The sequence below is a fragment of the Mus musculus genome, chromosome 9 (assembly GCF_000001635.26).
Source record: "Mus musculus strain C57BL/6J chromosome 9, GRCm38.p6 C57BL/6J".
Lineage (NCBI taxonomy): Eukaryota > Metazoa > Chordata > Mammalia > Rodentia > Muridae > Mus > Mus musculus.
The window spans coordinates 38,218,460-38,241,199 of NC_000075.6; the positions used below are offsets into that span (position 1 = coordinate 38,218,460).

At 36.9% G+C, this 22,740-nt stretch overlaps 1 protein-coding gene across 1 annotated transcript; it reads left to right on the forward strand.

Annotated features, from left to right (window-relative positions):
- The first annotated feature begins 358 nt into the window (after window positions 1–358).
- Window positions 359–1,307, forward strand: Olfr894 (olfactory receptor 894). The gene has a single exon (NM_146868.2). It carries the CDS (start codon window positions 366–368, stop codon window positions 1,305–1,307), a length of 942 nt encoding a protein of 313 aa, NP_667079.1. The 5' UTR covers window positions 359–365.
- The last annotated feature ends 21,433 nt before the right edge of the window (window positions 1,308–22,740 follow it).

A 22,740-nucleotide genomic window follows, 5' to 3' on the forward strand; every position in this document is an offset into this window, starting at 1 on the left:
CCCAACTATCTATCTATCTATCTATCTATCTATCTATCTATCTATCTATCATCTATCTATCTATCCATCTATCTATCTATCTATCTGTCATCTATCTAACCTATGTTTTAAGGAATAAATATATATTGAACTTTTTAGTCATAATTCTTAGTAAATCGTAAATGAAAGAAAAGATTTAAACTCAAAGAAACTTTCTAGACAGCTAAACAAATCATGGGTAGGGGAAAGAGAAATTAGCAATTAGTTAGGACACCTTGTACTGTCACTCATATTTGGAAACTAATAAACCCAACTCTGCTGTTGCAGCAAGAGATGATCTATGGGTTAATATTATCTTTCTATTCTTATTCTTGCAGGTGCCACACATGATGCAAATGACTATGGAAAATAAATCTTCAGTGTCAGAATTTATTCTTATGGGATTGACAGACCAACCTGAGCTCCAGCTGCCCTTATTTGTTCTGTTCTTGATGAACTACACAGCTACTGTAATGGGCAACTTGAGCTTAATGAATCTCATTTGCCTAAACTCAAACCTTCACACCCCCATGTACTTTTTCATCTTCAATCTGTCCTTCATTGATTTCTGTTATTCAATGGTCTTTACCCCAAAAATGCTGATGAGTTTTGTTGTAGAGAAGAACACCATCTCCTTCAGAGGATGCATGACTCAGCTGTTTTTCTTCTGTGTTTTTATAAATGCTGAGAGTTATGTGCTGACAGCAATGGCCTATGATCGCTATGTGGCCATCGGCCAGCCATTAATGTACCAGGTTGTTATGTCTCCTAAGATCTGTTGTCTGTTAATATTTGGTTCTTACTTGATGGGGTTTATTAGTGCCACAGCTCACACAGGATGTATGGTCAGGCTCAGATTTTGTGATTCTAACATCATTAACCACTATATGTGTGACATCTTCCCTCTCCTCCAGCTCTCCTGTAGTAGCACGTATGTCAATGAGCTTATGAGTTATATTGCAGTGGGTACAGCTATCATTTTATGTAGCCTCATTATCTTAGTCTCATATGCTATGATCCTCTTCAATATCATTCATATTTCATCAGGTAAGGGTTGGTCCAAAGCCTTGGGCACTTGTGGGTCTCACATCATAACTGTTAGTCTTTTCTATGGATCTGGGCTTCTTGCTTATGTCAATCCATCATCTGCTGAAACAGTGGGTCAGGCAAAATTTTTCTCTGTGTTTTACACTTTATTGGTGCCCATGTTGAACCCTCTTATTTATAGCCTCAGAAACAAGGATGTCAAGCTTGCTATGAAGAAATCCTGGAAAAGAATTACAAGCTGATTTATGCTATGGTGTATTCTTTAGACTCATCACTTTCTGTTTGATTTGTTTTTCGTTGTCCTTGTCTTTCATATTTCCAATATTGTATTCTTTTATTTATCATTGTCCTTCAATAGCATTGACAGAATTCATACTATAATACCAAATTTCTCTTTAAGCCATAAAATATAACTTTCTATACTGTGAGGATATGAGACATCTTCAGATTTAACATGTTTCCAATATATTCATTACCTATACCAGGTTAAGACCTTGGTCAGTTTTTTTCAAACCCAGGCATACATTTTCTTACTACCTTTTACTTCATGTGTTTTGTTCAAAATATTTGTATATATATTTAAATTTTATTTTTATGTTTTGAACTTCCCTTAGTGTATGTTTATCATGTACAGAGCCTGTTGTGAATAAAAGAGGGTTTCAGATTCCCTAGTTGTAGAGTTACAGGCAGTTGGAAACTACTATATAGGTGCTGGGAAAGGAACCCATGCCTTCTATAAGAGGATTAACTGCTCTTAACAGTTGAGCCCTCCCCACTGTCCCACTGTCTATTCTTATCCAGCCAATAAGTTTTCTGGTGTACTATGCTTAATTAGCAAATCTTTTCTTTCTCAGTTGTCTGATATACCTTTTATATGAAGTTTGATGTGAAAGATAACTTCCTTATCTAAAGGGTTTATTACAAGCAGATTCATTCAAAGAGATGAGAAGACATTGTAGAACTTATCTAATTTTCAACATTCCAGCTACTCTTTGATATGGTTCTTTTTCTAGTATTTGAGCTTGAAATTGATGAAGGAAATTTGTAATTAGCTGGGAAATGGTTTTACTTTTATGATTATCATAGCATATTATAGCTATTCCTCTTACATGTTTCTCCACATTACACAGAATGGATTTTTTTTAAGATATCAGTTTACTTCTGTAAAAGAAATAGCAAATGGAATAAAAACCTATTAATATAGTCCATGTATTTGGGCCTGGGTTCCCACAACCAAGAGGAATCTCTTTGATCTTTCCTCTATCAATGTCTGCCTCTATACCTATCTGCCATTGAGATGAGAAAATGGTCACCTGATTATGGCTAGACAATACAACTAATGATGCACAGTTTATTTTCTCACATGCTGAATTTTTCTATGCAGTAATACATGAAAAGGAAAATGGAAAGTGAAGAAACAAATAATTTCTGGAGAGTTATTCCCTAGGACTCCCCAAGAAATGAGTCTATAAGAACATGGGCCCGTCCAAGGTGCCTATCACAGAGATTATGTCTACAGAGCTTTGGGCTCAAGTTTTATAAAAAGTATATCTCCCTACAGAAGCCTCAGAATAATGTGGTATAATCTGCTGAACTAAAAAGCAGCACTTTATCTGTTATTTTAAATTAACAATTCTCTTTCTGGAATAATGGGAGTTAGGAGTTTTGTTAAGACTTTCTGAAGTGTAACTTGTAACTATTATTATAGTTTAGTATATAGTTTAAGAAGTATAGCATGTATTTTACCATTAGACAGAAAAATAATTATTTCATGAAATGTACTATCAAAAATTACCATTGCATTACACTTTTTTATTGTTTGCCTTAGGTATAATATATGCTTTGTAGTGTTCACTGAAAATCCCATAGACACGTTGATGATGAGTGTCTAAAGCTCTCTCAGTGAAGTTCCCAGTGCATCTTGAAGTCAGCTTTACTTTAGAGCCTCTTTTCCTCCAGGAACTACGTATTGATAATCTATTCTTAAGCAGGGCCTCTTGAAGACAGTTCATTTTGTGAGTTTCCTGTCTTTCCTCTTGGAGTGAATATTTCAATTTTAAGGAAATAACTGCATAATAAGGGATAGCATGCCTAGGGTTCGATGGATACTGTAAGTATAATTTATATTTAATGTTTTACAATATTTGACCTAGAACTGCAGAATTAGAAAAATCAATCTGATAAGAAATGACAATGAAATCAGTCAGATAAGAATTAATGGAATTAAAGAGTTAAACAATTCTATTTGTTTTAATAGTGGTATGATTATTTTTTTAATTTAATTTTATTTGTAATTCATTTTTTACACTCCATATTCCATTCCCTGCCCCCCATCCACACTCCAACTGCTCCACATCCCATGCCTCCTCCCCATGCCATCCAGTCTTCACGTGGATGCTCCCACACCTCACCCCTCCTGACCTCTAATCTCCCTGGAGCCTCCAGCCTCTTGAGCATTAGGTGCCCCATCTCTGAATAAACATGGACCTGGAAGTCCTCTACTATATGTGTGCTGGGAGGCTCATATCAGCTAGTGTATGTTGTCTGTTAGGTGGTTCAGTGTTTGAAATATCTTGGAGGTCCAGATTAATTAAGACTACTGGTTCTCCTACAGGATCACACTTCTTCTCAGCTTGTTTCAGCCTTCCCTAATTCAACAACAGGGGTCAGCTGCTCCTGTCCGTTGCTTGTGTGCAAACATCTGCTTCTGACTCTTACAGCCGCTTGTTGGGTCTTTCAGAGGGCGGTCATGATAGATCCCTTTTTATGAGTGCTCTACAGCCTCAGTAATAGTATCAGTCCTTGGGACCTCCCTTTGAGCTGGATCCCACTTTGGGCCTGTCACTGGATCTTCTTTTCCTCAGGTCTCTTTCCATTTCCATCTCTGTAATTCTTTCAGACAGAAATAATTATGGGTTAGAGGTGTGACTGTGGGATGGCAACCCCATCCCTTACTTGATGCCCTATCTTCCTGCTGGAGGCTGACTCTATAAGTTCCCACTCCTTACTGTCGGGCATTTCATCAATGGTCTCTCCCTCTGAGTTCTGGGAGTCTCTCACCTCCCAGGTATTTGGTGTGCCCCCAACCTCCTGTATCCTGAGGTTGCTTGTTAACATTTTTTTCTACTGGCCCTCAGGGCTTTAGTCCTTTTCCCTCACCCAATATCAGGTTCCCCTCTCCCCTTCACTCCCCATCTTCCCTGCCCACTCTCCCTCCCAAGTCCCTCCCTCCCTCCCCACTTGTGATTGCTTTCATCTCTCTCCCAAGTGGGACTTAGATGTCCTTACTTGGGTACTTCAGCTTGTTGAGCCTTTTGAATTCTGTGGACTGTATTTTGTGTATTCTTTATTTTTATTTGTATTTATTTATTTATTTGCCTAATATCCACTTATTAATGAGCACATTCCACGCATGTCTTTTGGGTCTGAGTTACCTCACTCAGGATGATATTTTCTAGTTCCATCCATTTGCCTGCTCAGGATGTCCTCATTCTTAATAGCTGAATAGTATTCCATTGTGTAAATGAACCACATTTTCTGTATCCATTCTTCTGTCATGGGACATCTAGGTTGTTTTCAGCTTCTGGCTACCACAAATAAGACCACTATGAACATAGTGGAACACGTGCCCTTGTGGCATGGTGGGGGATCATTTAGGTATATTCCCAAGAGTGGTGTAGCTGGGTCTTCAGGTAGATCTATTTCCAATTTTCTGAGGAACCTCCAGATTGATTTTCTGAGTGGTTATACCAGCTTGCAATTCCACCAGCAAAGGAGGAATGTTTCACTTTCTCTACATCCTCTCGAACATGTGTTGTCACCTGAAGTTTTGATCTTAGACATTCTGACTGGTATAAGATGGAATCTCAGGGTCATTTTGATTTGCATTTCTCTGATCACTAAGGACATTTCTTTAGGTGTTTCTTAGCCATTCCAGATTCCTCAGTTGTGAACCTAGGTTTAGTTCTATACCCCATTTTTTTGATTGGGTTGTTTGGTTTTTTGGTGAGTAACTTGAGTTCTTTATATATTTTGTATATTAGCCCTCAATCGGATGTAGGGTTAGTGAAGGTTTTTCCCAGTCTGTAGATTGCTGGTTTGTCTTATCGACTATGTCCTTTGCCTTACAGACGCTTTCCAGTTTTATGAGGTCTCATTTATCAATTCTTGTTATTAGAGCATGAACCATTGGATTTCAGTTTAGGAAATTCCCCCCCCCTGTGCCAATGAATTTAAGATTCTCTCGCACTTTCTCTTCTATTAGATTCAGTGTATCTGGTTTTATGTAGAGGTCCTTGATCCAGTTGGACTTGACCTTTAGGAGGTGACAAATATGGGTCTATTTTCATTCTTCTACATATAGACAGTTAGACCAGCACCATTTATTGAAGATGCTTTCTTTTTTCTGTTGTATATTTTTTGTGTCTTTGTCAGAAATCAAGAGTCTGTAAGTTTGTGGTTTTATTTCTGGGTCTTCAATTCTATTCCACTGATCAACATGTCGGCCTCTGTACCCATACCATGCAGTTTTTATCACTATTGCTCTGTAGTAAAGATTGAGGTCAGGGATGATGATTCCCCCAGGTGTTCTTTTATTGCTAAGAATTGTTTTCACTATTCTGGGTTTTTTGACTTTCCAGATAAATTTGAGAATTGTTCTTTCCATGTTTTTGAAGAATCATATTGGGATTTTGATGGGTATTGCATTGAATCTATAGATTGCCTTTGGTAGGATGGCTATTTTTACAATGTTAATTCTACCAATCCATGAGCCTGGGAGATCTCTTTATTTTCTGAGATCTTCTTTGATTTTTTTTCTTGAGATACTTAAAGTTATTGTCATACAGGTCTTTCACGTGTATGGTTAGAGTTACCCAAGATATTTTATATTAGTTGTGGCTATTGTGAAGGGAATGGTTTCCCTAATTTCTTTCTCAACCTGTTTATTCTATGTATATAGGAAGGTTACTGATTTATTTGAGTTAATTTTATATCCAGCCACTTTGCTGAATTTGTTTGTCAGCTGGAGAAGTTCGCTGATAGAATTTTTTGGGTTGCTTATGTATACTATCTTATCATCTGCAAGTAGTGATACTTTTATTTCTTCTTTACCAATTTGTATTCTCTTGATCTCTTTTTGTTGTCTTATTGTTCTAGTTAGCATTTTGAGTATTATAATGAATAGATATGGAAAGAGTTGGTATCCTTGTCTTGTCCCCGATTTCAGTGTGATTGCTTCAAGTAAATTGTTTTTATTTATTATGTTTAAGTATGGACCTTGAATTCCTGATCTCTCCGATACTTTTAACATGAAGGAACATTGAATTTTTTCAAATGTTTTTTCTCCATTTAAAGATATAATCATATGATTTTTTTCTCTGTGTTTATTTATATAGTGGATTATGTTAATGGATCTTCATATATTAAACCAACCTTGCATCCCTGGGATGAAGCCTACTTGATCATGGTGAATGATCGCTTTGATGTGTTCTTGGATTCTGTTTGTAAGAATTTTATTGAGTATTTTTGCATCAATATTCATAAGCGAGATTGGTCTGAGGTTCTCTTTTTTGGTTGGGTCCTTGTGAGGATTACGTATCCAAGTAATTGTGGCTTCATAGATGAGTTAGGTAGTCTTCTTTCTTTTTCTATTTTATTAAATAGTTTGAGGAAAATTGGTATCAGGTCTTCTTTGAAGGTCTAATAGAATTCTGCACTAAATCCATCTGGCCCTGGTTCTTTTTTTTTTTTTTTTTTTTTTTTTTTTTTTTTTTTGGTTGGAAGGTTTTTACTGACTTCTATTTCCTTGTGTGATATGGGCCTGTTTAGATACTTTACCTGCTCTTGATTTAATTATGGTATGTGACATCTGTCTAGAAAGCCATCTATTTCATCTAGATTATCCAGGATTGTTCTTTTGTTTTTTGTTTTCTGTTTTTTTTTTTTTGTTTGGTTGGTTTTTTTGTATAGGCTTTTATAGTAGGATCTGATGATTTGTTTTTGTTTTGTTTTGTTTTGTTTTGTTTTGTTTTGTTTTGAATTCCCTCCATTTCTCTTGTTATTTCTACCTTTTCATTTCTGATTTTATTAATTTGGATACTGCCTCTTGAACCTTTCGTTAGTTTTGCTATGGATTTATCTATCTTGCTGATTCTTTCAAAAAAACAAGCTTTCAAAAAAGCTTTTGGTTTTGCTGGTTCTTTGTATTGTTTTCTTTGTTGCTATTTGGTTGACTTTGGTCCTGAGTTTGACTGTGTCCTGCCTTGTACTCCTCTTGGGTGAATTTGCTTCTTTCTGTTTTAGGACTCTCAGGTGTGCTGTTAAGTTGTTAGTGTAAGATCTCTCCAGTTTCTTTAAATGGGCATCTTAGTGCTATGAACTTTCCTCTTAGTGTTGTTTTCATTGTATCCCATAGGTTTGGGTATGATATGTCAACATTTTCATTAAATTCCATTAAGTCTTTAATTTCTTTCTTTATTTCTTCCATGGCCAAGTTATCACTAAGTAAAGAGTTTTTCTGTTTCCATATGTGTGTGGGCTTTCTGTAGCTTTTGCTGTTATTGAAGACAGCCTTATTCCACAGTGATTTGATAGGATGCATGGTGTTATTTCAATCTTCTTGTATCTGTTGAGGACTGTTTTCTGAACAATTATGTGGTCAATTTTGAAGAATGTACCATGAGGTGTTCAGAAGAGGCTGTATTCTTTTGTTTTAGGGTGAAATGTTCTGTAGACATCTGTTAAATCCATTTGTTTCATAAGTTCTCCTAGTTTCATTGTATTTCTGTTTAGTTTCTGTTTCAAAGATTTGTCCATTGGTGAGAGTATGGTATTGAAATCTCCCACTATTATTGTGTGTGGTTCAATGTGTTTTGAGTTTTAGTAAAGTTTCTCTTATGAATTTGGGTGCTCTTGCATTTCGGGTGTAGATGTTCAGAATTGAGACTTTCTCTTGGTGGATTTTTACCTTGATGAATATGAAGTGTCCTTCTTCATCACACTAGATAACTTTTGATTGAAAGCGTATTTTATTGGATATTAGGATGGCAACTCCAGCTTGTTTCCTGGGACCATTTGCTTGGAAGACATTTTTTCATCATTTTCCTCTGAGATAGTGGCTGTCTTTATTGTTGAGGTGTGTTTCTTGTATACCGCAAAATGGTGGATCTTGTTTGCATATTCAGTCAGTGAGCTTATATGTCTTTTTATAGGTGAGTTGAGTCCATTATTATTGAGAGATGACTGTTGTTTGCTGATATGTTTGTTTTTGTAGGTGACTTTATGTGCTTGTGGCTCTCTGTTTTCAACTTTGTTGTGAGATGCTTAATATCTTGTCTTTCTTTGGTGCAGGTATCTTTCTTGTGTTGGAGTTTTCCTTCCAAGATCCTCTGTAAGGCTGGGTTGGTAGATAGATACTGTTTGAATATGGTTTTGTCCTGGAATATTTTGTTTTCTCCATCTATGTTGATTGAGAGATTTTCTGAGAATAGTAGCCTAGGTTGGCATTGGTGTTCTCTTAGAGTCTGCATGACCTCTAACTAGGCTCTTCTGGGTTTCATAGTCTGTTGAGAAGTCTGGTGTAATTCTGATATGTCTACCTTTGTATGTTACTTGGCTTTATTCCCCCCTTTTAGATTTTAATATTCTTTCTTTGCTCTGTACATTTAGTGTTTTGGTAGTTATGTGAAAGAAGATTGTCTTTTCTAGTCCCTTTTATTTGGTGTTCTATAGGCCTCTTGTACCTTTATATCCATCTCTTTCTTTAGGTTGGGGAAGCTTTCTTTTATGATGTTGTTGAAGAGATTTTCAGGTCCTTTGAGCTGGGACTCTTCATTCTCCTCTATTCTGATTATTCTTAGATTTGGTCTTTTCATTATGTCCTAAATTTCCTGGATGCTTTTGGATTGGAGATTTTTATGTTTTGAATTTTCTTTGACAGTTCTGGCACACTCTTCTATCTTCTACACCTGAGATTCTCTCTTCTATCTCATGTATTCTGTTGGTGATATTTACATCTGTAGTTCCTGACTTTCTTCCTAGGTTTCCCATTTCCAGGTTTGCCTCCACTTGTGTTTTCTTTATTGTTTCTACTTCCAATTTTAGGTCTTAGATAATTTTATTCAATTCCTTCACCTGTTTTCCTGTCTTTTCCTGTATTTCTTTCAGTGAGCTATTATTGATATCTTCCTGAAAGGACTTGTACTGGCTGGATTTGTGTGTCAACTTGACACAGGCTAGAGTTATCACAGAGAAAGGACCTTCAGTTAGGGAGGTGCCTTCATAAGATCCAGCTGTGGGGCATTTTCTCAATTAATGATCAAGGGGGAAAGGCCCTTGTAGGTGGGACCATCTCTGGGCTGGGATTCTTGGGTTTTATAAGAAAGCAGGCTGAGGGGCTGGAGAGATGGCTCAGCAGTTGAGAGCACTGACTGCTCCTCCATAGGTCCTGAGTTCAAATCCCAGCAACCACATGGTGGCTCACAACCATCAGCAATGAAATCTGATGCCTTCTTCTGGGGTGTCTGAAGAAAGCTACATTGTACCTCCATAAATAAATAAATAAATAAATAAATAAATAAATAAATAAAAACAGGCTGAGCAAGCCAGTGCAAGCAAGCCAGTAAAGAACATCCCAACATGGCCTCTGCATCAGCTCCTGCTTCCTGACCTGCTTGAGTTCCAGTCCTGACTTCCTTGGTGATGGACATCAGTATGGAAGTGTAAGCTGCATAAACCCTTTCCTCCCCAACTTGCTTCTTGGTCATGATGTTTGTGTAGGAATAGAAACACTGACTAAGACAGGACTCTATTATCTTCATGAGTTAAGATTTTGGGACAGATTCCTGATTTTCAGGTGTGTTGATATATTCATGTTATGCTAATGATGCCCAAGTATTTTGACTTCTGTTGCTTATGGTCTTGTGCTTGCCTTTTGCCGTCTGCATATCCCTGGTGTTTGTTGAGTTGGGTGACTATGTGGAGTCTGCCTCTTTTATCCCTGGGTTGCTTCAGGTCTCCTGGTAGGCTTATGGCCCTGGCTGTATCAGATAATCTGTGGGTCCTTCCAACTGTGAACTTTGCACAGGGGCAGAGAAGCTGCTGATCTTTTGCCTTGGGCTGTAGTATATCTTCTGGGAGGCCTTCAGACTTTTGAGTCTTTGGTGGAGCAGTGTGAAGCTGTTGTCCAACTGTGCTAAGTGCAGTTGATCCTCAACTGCTCTGAGAGCAGCGGGTCCTCAACTCCTCTGAGGACAGAGGGTCCTCAACTTCTCAAGTGCTCTGAGTGCAGTGTGTCCAAGTGCTCTGAGTGCAGCTGGTCCTCAACTTCTCTGAGTGCAGCAGGTCATCTTGGATGGATTGAGATATGGAGTCTTCACAGGAGCAGACCAAGTAGGGGTCTGCCCCAGCAGCTAGGACCATGCAGAAGGGGTGGGAGGGATGCAAAAGGAAGGGAAGTAGTGTTCAGGAGGGTGGGGTTTTGGTGAGTGATAGGTCATGAGACTACCAATCTCCCTGCAGCAGCTCAGGGATTTGAGGAGGCAGGGGTTACTACTAACTGCTTTGAGTGCAGCAGGTCCTCTAGGATGTATCAGGATATGGAATATGGAGTCTTCAGAGGAGCAGACCAACTAGGGGTCTGCCCCAGCAGCAAGGACCAGGCAGACGGTGATATGATTCTTGAATGTTCTTAATTTCTCAAGAGTAGTTTGAATGCCTATAGTCTTTGAGACTTTTACAGTGTTTTGTTTTGTTCTTGTTTTGTCATCAGTGTGTGATTAAACATTAAACACAGTTTGCAAAAGTGGTTTTAAATTTATTAAGAAGCACACATGTTAAAACATGAACAATGTTTATAAAAGATATAGAACAACATATGCAATATCCATACATACAGGGTCCTTACCAAGCTAGAAAGTGAATATGAGTCACAGGGAAAGTATATAAAGTGTGGTCTGAGTTCTGTATTGCAGCTATTGACATAGTATTGTGCAGAACAAATCAGCAAATCGCCTTGTTTAGTTCTAGAAAGTGACTAACTTCTTTGACATGCATAGTTGTTTGTTCTGTTTCAGGAAAATTAAATAACTTGACATTTTTAACAAATCATCATAAATATTTATTCTTAAAATACATGCTAATGATTTTTAAAACAGCATAGAATATAAAGTAAAACTCAGAATAACACTAGTGGATATAAGTACATTTTATCCCTCTGGGCCTTTAGATTGTAGCTTGGGTATCATTTACTTAAAGGCTATTGTGCACCTGTAAGTGAACACATACCATTATACCTTTTTGGGTCAGGTTTATCACTGTAATTGATCAGATATGTACTATGATGTAGAGAAGTCTGTAAGTTTCATGAGATAGCAATTATCCATTCTTGTTATCATTCCCTGTGCTAACACAGTTCTATTCAGATTTTTTTTGCCTGTACTTACATATTGAAATATTACCTCTGTGTTCTTTTCCAACAATTTTAAGCCATTGAGACTTACATTGAGGTTATTGACCCATTTGGAGTTGAGTTCTATGCAAGGTGAGAGGTGAAAATCGGTTTTCACTATTCTATGTATTTTCATTCTATTTTCCGAACATCATTTGTTGAAAAATCTGTATTTAGTCCCAAGGTATATTTGTGGTATATGGGTCAACACCCACATAGTTGTAGTTGTATGCACTTATCCTTGGATCTTCTCTTCTAATGATCCATATAGCTATTTAGTTCTAATATCTTACTACTTTATTATTAGTCTCACTATCCTCAATGGTATTGCTTATAATCAGATACAGCAAACCTTCCATTAGTATTATTTTTATGATAAATTCTTTAATACAATCTTGGTATACATATAAATTTTACTTGGTACTTATATAAATTTAAATTTTTTTCAAATGTATTTGAATAATAGCTCTGGAACTTTGATTATGATTATTATAGTGAATCTTTAGATTCCTGTTGATAGGGTTGGCATTTTAAAATTGAATTTGTGTTCTTTGATATAGTTGTATATTCATACCATATATATGGATCATATCCATCTACCTTTAATTCTCTCTAACTTCTCCTTGTGAGGCCCACCTCACCTTCCCCCCAGTCTCATGTTCTCTTCTCATGGTTTTAATTTATATTAAAAATATCTGGAGTTCAGTAAATGATTCCCATGTACATTTGGGTATGAGTAACCTACCAGTAGTTGCATCTCCGCAGGTAAGTGATTCTTTTTCAACAGCATCAACTGTCAAAAGCTCTCTTGCTAAGGTTGGCTTTAGAAATTCTTTTACCGTCCATGCTGGAAGTTTTAGTGGCTTGATATTGCACAGGTTTGGCACAGGTAACTATTGATGCTGTACATTGATGCATACAGCATCCAAGTTATGTTCAGAATTACACCACAGCATTTCCCTATCCACTTGCTCTTACATTTAATTTTTAATTTTGAGAACAGATTTTTCACTCTATAGTATATTCTGATAACACTTTACAGGTCAACACTTTTGAGACACCTCCCCCTGCATCTTCTTTTCTTCTGGATCCTCATCAACACATATTTTCTCTGTCTTTAGAAAACAAACAGGTATCTAAGAATAATGGTGTGGGGAAAGTTTGAACAAAAGGAAGGAAGCCATAATACAAGAAAACAAATACACAGAGATGAGTCAATGAGAAATCACAGGAAACACAACATAAGGAAGTAGAGGAATACATTTGTACAGACAGGAATTCTATGAAAACAAAATAGAAAGCCATAATATATAAACAAAGGACCTGTGAGATTATAATAATTAGTGTGTGATACAAAATTATGAGATAAGGAACCTCCAAAGATGCTGTGGAGCTCATTTTGTGTTGGCCATCTACTGATGAACAAGGGGACTACTCTTAAGAGTGGTTAGTTTTCTCAATAAGGCTCCCTTAGGGAAAAAATGTTTTGAAGTATATATCAATTGTAAATAGCTTCTCTTTGGGTAACATGTCAATTTCTCTTGTTAGTTCTAAGACTATTTGTTTCTGTAGCAGATCCCTGTATGCCCTATGAATGCTTCTACAGCCTCTGGGAATTCATATGTGCATCAGTTGTGTTGTGTTTTGAAGACCTTCTTTCCTTTCTGTCCTCAATCCCTATGGATTCTTACACCCTGCTTCCTTTCCTAGAGAATTATCTGAAGCCCAAGGGGTAGACTTGAAGAAGATACTCCTTTTAGGGATAAGTGTACCATGGTCTTGTAATTTTTGTACATTGTCTGGCTGTGGGTTTCTGTATTTATTCTTATCTATTGTTGGAGGAAGGTTCTTTGATGATAGTAGATCAAGGTACTAAACTATGAGTATTACAGAATGAGACTAAAAGACATTTTATTGGTATGTTCTTTTAGCAGAAGAAGAAGATTTGCATTTATCCAAGGTCCACGGACTATCTAGTCCCAGAGTCTTGGCAACTCAGCCAGTGTTGAGCATGTGTTTCACGTCATAGAGTTTGACAGTAATCAGGTATTGGTTGGTTCCCATGGGACCCCTATGGCCATCAACTGAATTAGATGCAACTCATTCCTAGTACTAGAAGCATTATTTAATGAAGGGAGATTTCTGGTTAGGGTTCTGTCGTCCCTGCTGTTTGGTGATTTCATTTAGATCAACTTCAAATAAATAGATACTTTAGAAAGTTTCTATTGTATTACATTTTCAATTGTTTCCTGAAATGGCTGTATTATCTGTGCCTCTTCACATACCCTTCCTTGCCTCTTTTTATCTCCTATTCCTTGTTTGAATATCCTCTTCCAGTCCTTGTCACATCTATCCATAACTGTTCTAGTTCCCCCTCCTAGGGAGATGCATCTCTCTCCCATTACGATATCTCTAAACTCTGGTTATATAGATTATAGTTTTCTTATCAATGATGTAACAGTTAACATCTACATATAGTAAATACATACCATATGTGCTTTTCTTTCTTCCCCCTCTTGCCAAACATACTTTGAGCCTTGTTTGGTGAGAGATAGATAGAAATGATCCATTCACCTCTGAGTACACAGCATCATTTATTATTAGGGATTTGTTCTAATGCTGTCTCAATTCATTTGGCTCTCAAAGACTGTGTTCCCAGAAACTGAGGGTCTCTGACTCTAGTTGGATTTGGTCGGCAATAAGGAATTGCTGTATAACCAATGGCTGGGTAGGCAGACTGAGGCAGGACCTGGGGAATTGTGTGTTTAAGGACAAGAGAAGGGAGAGATGCAGGAGCAGTGATCTCCATGACAGAGTAGAAGAAAAACCAAACCCAAAGGCACACCATTATGTAAAAATCAGGAGAAATAGCCTTAGACTCCACTTCCTCTTTGGATCCAGGGTAGCTGAGGTAAAACATAGATTTTATGGATGTTAACTCAGGAGTACCTGGAAGGGAGTGTTTGAGAAGCTAAAGCAGTTTAACTAAACTCACAGCTACAGATAGCATGCAACCTGGTAGGCTAGAACTTTTAAAATTGTTTTGAGAATCTCAGATGGAATACATATACACAGTGATATAGATTAGGAATTGGGGAAAATTCACTTCTTAATAGGCTCCAGATTTTGCTCATGACATGTGTAGATTCCTTCTCTAGTATAACTTGCTTATATTCAGATTCTGGGAGACCCTGCTGTGCAAAGAGACAGGATGAGTCAGATGATAGTAGATGCAGCAGGCTTCTGATAAGCAAATAATCAAAAGATAAGGATAAATAATATTTTTTGAAACAGGGTTTCTCTGTATAGCCCTGGCTGTCCTGGAACTCACTATGTACACCAGGCTGACCTCGAACTCTGACCTGGCCTCTGCCTCCCAAGTGCTGGGATTAAAGGCATACACCACAACTGCCCAGATAAATAAAATTTTATTTAGTTGTTTTTAAGGATAGAATGGAGTATAATGATAGTTGTTTAAGTGTTCTTAAGTATACATGGAAAAAAGAAATCCAGGCCACCATTTTGTTTGTTTGTTTGTTTTTTGAGACAGGGTTTCTCTGTATAGCCCTGAGAGACCTGGCTGTCCTGGAACTCACTCTGTAGACCAGGCTGGCCTTGAACTCAGAAATCCACCTACCTCTGCCTCCCAATTGCCCGCCTTTTTTTTTTTTTTTTTTTTTTTCAGGCCACCAATCTTAAATTTAAGAAACAGTCAGGGAAAGCAAATAGAAGAAATGAGAAAATGCATTAAAAGAAATTTAAAACTCTTGCTAGTTTAAATTCTCAAAATCTTCGAGCATTATCTACATGGGATTTCTGGGACTGTTTGGCCTGGTATGTCAAAAATAAAGTCTGGAAATAGGCTTACAAAGTAAGTAGAGGGGATTTTCACATTAAACACATAGATATATAAATATATTGAGACTTTTGATCTTAAATTATAGGTCAAAAAGCGGGAGATGAAGAAGCACTGTCTCAATGGTTAATAATCATTTAGATTGCTATAAATTAATTTAACTCTTACAAAGAGAAAGGGAATATATTACTCACAGAGATATTAATCTCGAAAGAAGGGAGAATTTAAGTATAGAGATAAATAAATAACTTAGGCTTTGTTCTCATATAGGTCAGGGCAGGAGACAGTGAGAGCATTGTTTCAAAAGATACTATTTGTTTAGATTGCTTAGTTGCTTTGAATTGTTTTAATTATGAAAATGTGTGATTGTGAGTTTGGTGCTTAAGCAAAATGCCTCAGAGAGAGGTGAAGCTATACTTTTTATGATTTCCAATTACTGGACTAAGGACACTCTATATTGGGAGAGAGGCTCTGTATTTGTGTTGACAGGAAAGGAGGAAAATCTTTGAACCCCTTCCAGAGTGATATGGATCAGCTATGACAGGAGTAGATCCCCTGAAAATCTTGGCAACAGAAAAGAAAAATTCAAGAAAATCAAACAGTACAGGTAAGATGATTTGCTGATTATTTGACATGGCAACAGGCCAATAACTAGCTTAGACATAAAAATGTCTCTAGCCAAAATTTCAGCTAAAATTAGACAATAAATCTTATTGGTTATGCAGTCCTTATGATTCTTCATGCCCTCCTTTATATGGCATGGATGAAGATTTATTACAATTTGTTATTGATCAAATTAACTCGTAAAAGGATAATTGTCTTTCACCTGCTCAAAGAAGGAAAAAAATTGATCTGAGCATCTTGCACAATCCATACAAATATCTAGATGGTACTAATATTTTGTTTGTGAGATTAATGTATTACAGAATATACAGCTTTGGCAAGATTCCTCCTCAGATATGCTGAACTGACCTGCTGTTTCAGCCTCCTGCTCCTGGACATGTCCAATGATTTGCTTCCAGAACAGTTACACTGATTGTTGGTGATTCCAATGTATTCAGTTCATCTAGCCTTTCAGGCAGATCCAGTTAAAACTTCAGTCAAGCAAACAGAGACTAGATAACAGAAGCTAAGACAACTTTCTTGTGTCTAATTAGTTTTTCTAATTTTCTTAAGCCTTCCCAGTGCTTTAAAGAATTTCAAGTTGACCTTATTCAGAAGGAAGAAGTCATGGGGAGTCATCAGCCCAAATCCTTGGATTTATGTGTCTGATTTTGGTTATTTTATAAATTATAGGTAAGTTGTCATTTTAAGAGATAATTTGTAAAAGGTCATAATTTTGAACAGGGAGGAAATAGATGGGATGGATTACTAATTTTATTCTTGAAGTAAGCATTGTGTAGCCATATATTATACTGATAGAAATCTTTGTAATTGATCCAAAATTGAAGTTGTAATTTCTGACATTGGTACAGGATTTGCATATTGATATAGAGGTAATATTTTCATCGGTATAAATCTGTATATTGATATCAAATTTGAAATTAATATTGTTACTCTTAGATAGGTATTGTGCCTAGGGAACTTATTGAATAATACAAGGCTTTGACCCAGTCCTAATAGCTGCTATTACAAACTGTTTAACATGATTAAGTAGCATAAGCTCAGGGACAGATAGTAAAACTCATGGTTATATAAGATTCTGATTTAATTATATTAAAATGTTTCTAATTTACTCAAATAGAAATAGCTAAAAGTAGTTAAGGTTTAAAAGTTTAGATGTACTTTACATAATGTTCAAAACATCAGAAATTCACAGAATTACAGATATTTAATGTTATTCCATTATTAACAATCATTTGACAACAAGACATATCTGCTCCTGACAGTTTCCCCATTCTCCTCCAAAGAAGAAATTGAGTACCAAAACATCCATACAGAGTTGTTTCAATCATGGCACAATAGATGCTGGATAAAAATTGCCCTATTCATCTACAGAGAAAAAAATATACTCTCCAGGAAAGGACACACAATGTGGGTTAGTTGGCAGTTTAGTTCTGCCAAGACACAGCAAACTTGTCCTTCATAGTTCCTGTTCCATTTCATGATCTGTCAGATGGTTCTGGGTCAGAAGGCTGAAGACAGATGCTCTTATATTAAAAGAAATTAGGAGTTGCCCAGGTAGTCAGCTGTTTCTACAATTTGTTAAGCTGTAGAAGCTATGTTTTATGCTTCCAATATACTCAAGTAATATTAAATTTGTTCTTGGATTTCTGATGTAGTTGAAGACTAATTATAGTCTCATAAGCAAATTTAAGTTGTTTAGCGTTGACAGATATGATATAGAGTTGAAAACATGGTTTTTAGATGGCGATGCAAACTAAAATCGGAACATAACTCAGGTACAGCATTGTAAGCTCTTTAGTTAGGATGAGTGGGAGAGTACTTTAATTGACAAATTGATGGAGTATATGTTAATTGCATAGCATAATTTGTAGTTTATATGATTGTTTTGGTTATGCTCAATTTATGTCTGAGAGAAGAGCATTTTTTAAAATAAAAATTGGACAGAAAAATTGAGATGTTAGGGATTAGTTCTAATGCTGTCTCAATTCACTTTGGGTCCCAAAGGCAACATTCCCAGATGCTGAGAGTCTCTGCCCCCAGCTGGATTTAACTGGCTATAAAGAACGGCTGTACAGCCAATGACTATGTAGGGAGACTGAGGCAGGACCTGGGGATTTGTGTGGGAGAGTAATGGAAGAGGGGAGAGATGCAGGAGGGGTTGAGGGTAGAAAGAAACCAGACCTAAAGGCTCACTGTAATGTAAGAATCAGGTGAAATGGCCTTGGAGGCTACTCCCCCACTTGGGTCCTAGGTAGCTGAGATGAAACCTATTTAAGCACATTAACTAAGGAGAGGAATGTTTGATAGTAGCAGAAAGATTCAAAAGTGTCCAGTCATGATATAATGAAATTATGCTAACCTGTGTGCCTTTCTTTTGAGAATTCAGAGAGCTCTTGGGCAAGTGCTGAACTCCCAAGCAACCTGCTGGAAGCCAAAGTGGTTTAGGTAAACTAGCAGCTACAAGTTATAGTCTAACCAAAAATTTTGAAAAAGAACAAATTTGCAATATTCATATTTCCAAATTTCACAATTTACTTCAAAGCTGTAGTAATCACAATAATGTGCTTTGAATTAACTGTCCAAAAATAAACCTTAAACTCATGGTTTATTAATTTCAACAGAGAGGTCAAGACTATACAAATAAGGAAAGAATTACACTACTTCATTAACAAGTAATTCAGGATGACTGTGTATCTATATATAATAGTTCTACCTATTTCATAAATAATCAAAAATACTGAAAATTGGCTAAGTTAAATGAAAGGATATGTCATAGAAATTTTCTCTCAAATGTAACATTCAACTTTGGAGGGTGGAGAGATGGTTTTGGGCATGTAAAGACATCTTACAGATCTAGGAAATCTAAAACTTACAAATTCTCAAGGTCTTCCTGAATATCATGGAAGCAGTAAATAACTGCTGGAGGGTGAATAGCTGATTTGCCTGGGGGACATTCCCCACCTGTAAACATGCCTGCTAGTTTTGCAGTCAACTCTGGAGATGCAATTTTTGAATAGTGACCTAGCCTCTGGCAGGCTTTTTGATTATGCAGGTGTTTCCTATCCATCCATCTTCCCTTAACTATACTCCTGGACATAAGTCCAATAAACACATGGTTCTTTTTTTAGTTAGGGGTACCATTGTCATGATAAAGCACCATGACCAAAATATGCTTTGGGAGGAAAGTGTTTATTTTACTCATGGTTCCATATAATGCTTCATCATTAAAAGCAGTGAGAGCAATGCAGGCCAGTTACCTGGAGGCTGGAGATTATGCATAGGGCATGGAGGGGTGCTGCTTACTGGCTTGCCCTGCCTCCTTTGTAATAGAACCCAGGGCAATCAGTCCAAAGATAGTCCCAGCTCAATGGTCTGGACTCCTCCAAAACAATCTTTATTTAAGGAAATGCACATTAGGCTTATCTACTGTCCTGTCTTATGAAAGCATTTTGTCAATTGTGGTTCCATTTTCTCAGAGGATTGTAGCCTGTGTCAAGTTGACATGAAATTATTCATTTCAGTTTTCCTGGCTGGACTTTTGTGAGAGGTTACTTGGTCTGGTGTGAATGGGTCTATGTCCACATCTTTCTTGAAAATGTCTCATATAACAAAGACTTAAGGAAAGGGGCCAAAGAAAGTATGCTCCGCCCCTAATATAGCCCCAAATTGGCAACAGGGCCAGGAAAAAACACCCTACTCCTGGTCTGAACCAGTACAAAGTCTTGGATATCCATGCTCCATGACTCAGCATTAAGGGACAAATAATACTTTTGGCCTAACTGTATTTTTTCACTAGCTCACTAGTTCCCTGGACACACTTGAAAAGAGCTATAAATGCCCTCCCATTTCCTGAACCCTAAGCTGTCTCTCTGCCCATCTAGGGCAGCTGTTTCTTCACAATAAAATCTCTTGCATGAGGTTTGTTGCATTGTGTGACTTTGTGGTATTTAATGGCTTCTAACTGCTAAAAGGACCTTGTTCTGGAAAAATCCTTATAAGAACCAAATATTTAGATAAATTTATATAATAAAGAAACTGTGCAAGTGTTAATATAAAATGTAAGAGTAATAAAATATTTATAATGATATATTAGATAAAAAACTTAAAAATGAAATTATTAGCTAATTTTGCATAGTTTTACATAATCATGTGCACATGATTATAAATAGAAATTACAATATATGTCATTTGAATTTTAATAGTTTTTAAATTTTAAAAAATGCATTATTTATTTATTTATTTACTTATTCATTTATTTTTGCAGTTAGCCAAAAAAGAACTTAAACCAATTTCTGATATTTGTTTGGGACAATGTATTGAAAACACCAAACCTTCCATAAGTATTACAATGACATCCTTATGTATTCTCCTTTCAGAATAGAAGGCTCACAGTTTCCCTTTAACAAAACTTTATTTTCTTATAAAATTCAAAAGGTATGGATTCTCAATACTTTTAGCTTTTTGCAGCAAAATTTATCTGGTGCAGTAAAAGTAGCTAATTATCAGGGGCTAGTGAAGTAATGGCTGTTAGAGAAAACCCTACCGCCAATTTGTTAGAGCAGCATAATCCCTAATTGCCTTCTAAATACTCATTCTTATATCCACAGATTAGTGTACCTTTTACCCATTATCAAAGAAGTTTTGCTTTGCAATGGATACAGATATCTAAAGAAAACCACAAATGGTAAAAATATAAGGAACTCCTGATCATGAGGTATTGAGCTCTAAGAGATGCACCTACACCCATAACTCCTGCACAAAAGGAGCATCAGGAAGAGGGAGCAGAAGTATTGTGAGAATAAGAAAAGTTAGAAATTTACTGTTATATCTCCCAAGATATGATAGGGAAACTATACCCATTATAGCCCAACAATACAGGTACCTAAATAGGATCTGAACAATGGGGAGCTGGCAGGATAACATTGATATAGAACATGCAGAAGGCATATAGCTATAATTCTGCTAGATAGAATAGCACCAAAACAAATACTAGTCTAACATAAATACCAGTAATTTCAAAAAATAAGAGCATGTTATCTTTGAAGGGAATTTCATGGGGATCTATATTTAGAAAAAAATTAAAAAATAAACAAAAATGAACAACCACAAGAACAAGGCAACTATTGATCATTAAGTAGGCAAGAGTAATTCTTCCCCTGGCATGGTCTGCCTAAATTGGTATACAAAGTCAAGCAATCATCCATTGCATCATAAAGCAACAAGTAACACTAAAAGGATATATATACATATATTTAATAATGTATATAAGCATATATTATTATATACGTATATATTATTGTATAAGTATATATTATCAAATATATTAATATTAAGTATATTAATATATTAGGTACTCATATATATTAATATATAAGTGTATGTATATTATTAAATATATATTTAATAATTCGAGATGAAATGATGGTGAGGTGGTACATGGTACATGAAACATGTGTGGGAGTAAAGGAACTGAGAAAATGATGTAATTTTATGTAACTTAAAAATATATATTCAATAAAAAGAAAATTATTTGTTAGCACAATTGATGTCTTCCTGTCCAATGTACCCAAAATGACAAAGCAAACTATTTTAACTTGTCATTTTTTTTAAGACATTGTAGTGGCTATTCCTGGTTGTCAACTTGACTGTATTTGGAATAAACTACAATCCAGAATTGGAAGGCTCAATAGTGACCCTTATCTGGAGGCTTGGAAATAGAAGTTTCTGATCTGGATCTTGGTATGGAGATCTTGAGGCATAGTGGCTATGGATTCTAGAAGATTAAATCTCCGAGTTCAAGGTTATCTGGGATTAAAGGTGTGGTGGAACACACCTTTAATCTGGGCTACACCTTCTGCTGGAGTCAATATAAGGACAATTGGACCAATTATAAGGACTCTTGCTCCCTCACCTGCTTGCCATGGGACTGAGTAGATCCTTGGACTTCCATTCACAGCTACTACTGAACCATTGTTGGGAACTGGACTGCAGACTGTAAGTCATCAATAAATTCCTTTACTATATAGAGACTATCCATAAATTCTGTGACTCTAGAGAACCCTAACTAATACAGACACTATGGTACTAATAGAAATTTCAATACTGTTTTAGATATTTTTGTTGGCTAAAACTTCTCTGTGTGATGGGAAGGTTAATATTGGTATAAAATAGGAAGTGGGTAAGGATGCAGTTTATTAGGGCATACAGGATAACATCCCAGCAAATACTTGTATAATACAAATATCAATAATTCCAAGAATAAGAAATATTTATGCTTGGTCTGGGACCCGCCGAACTTAGGAAATTAGTCTGAACAGGTGAGAGGGTGCGCCAGAGAACCTGACAGCCTCTGGAACAGGCAGAAGCACAGAGGGGCTGAGGCAGCACCCTGTGTGGGCCGGGGACAGCCGGCCACCTTCCGGACCGGAGGACAGGTGCCCGCCCGGCTGGGGAGGCGACCTAAGCCACAGCAGCAGCGGTCGCCATCTTGGTCCGGGACCCGCCGAACTTAGGAAATTAGTCTGAACAGGTGAGAGGGTGCGCCAGAGAACCTGACAGCTTCTGGAACAGGCAGAAGCACAGAGGCGCTGAGGCAGCACCCTGCGTGGGCCGGGGACAGCCGGCCACCTTCCGGACCAGAGGACAGGTGCCCACCCGGCTGGGGAGGCGGCCTAAGCCACAGCAGCAGCGGTCGCCATCTTGGTCCGGGACCCGCCGAACTTAGGAAATTAGTCTGAACAGGTGA

What these genes read in the sequence shown, in the direction of transcription:
- Olfr894 (NM_146868.2), top strand. Translation starts at nt 366, where the DNA reads ATGATGCAAATGACTATGGAAAATAAATCTTCAGTGTCAGAATTTATT.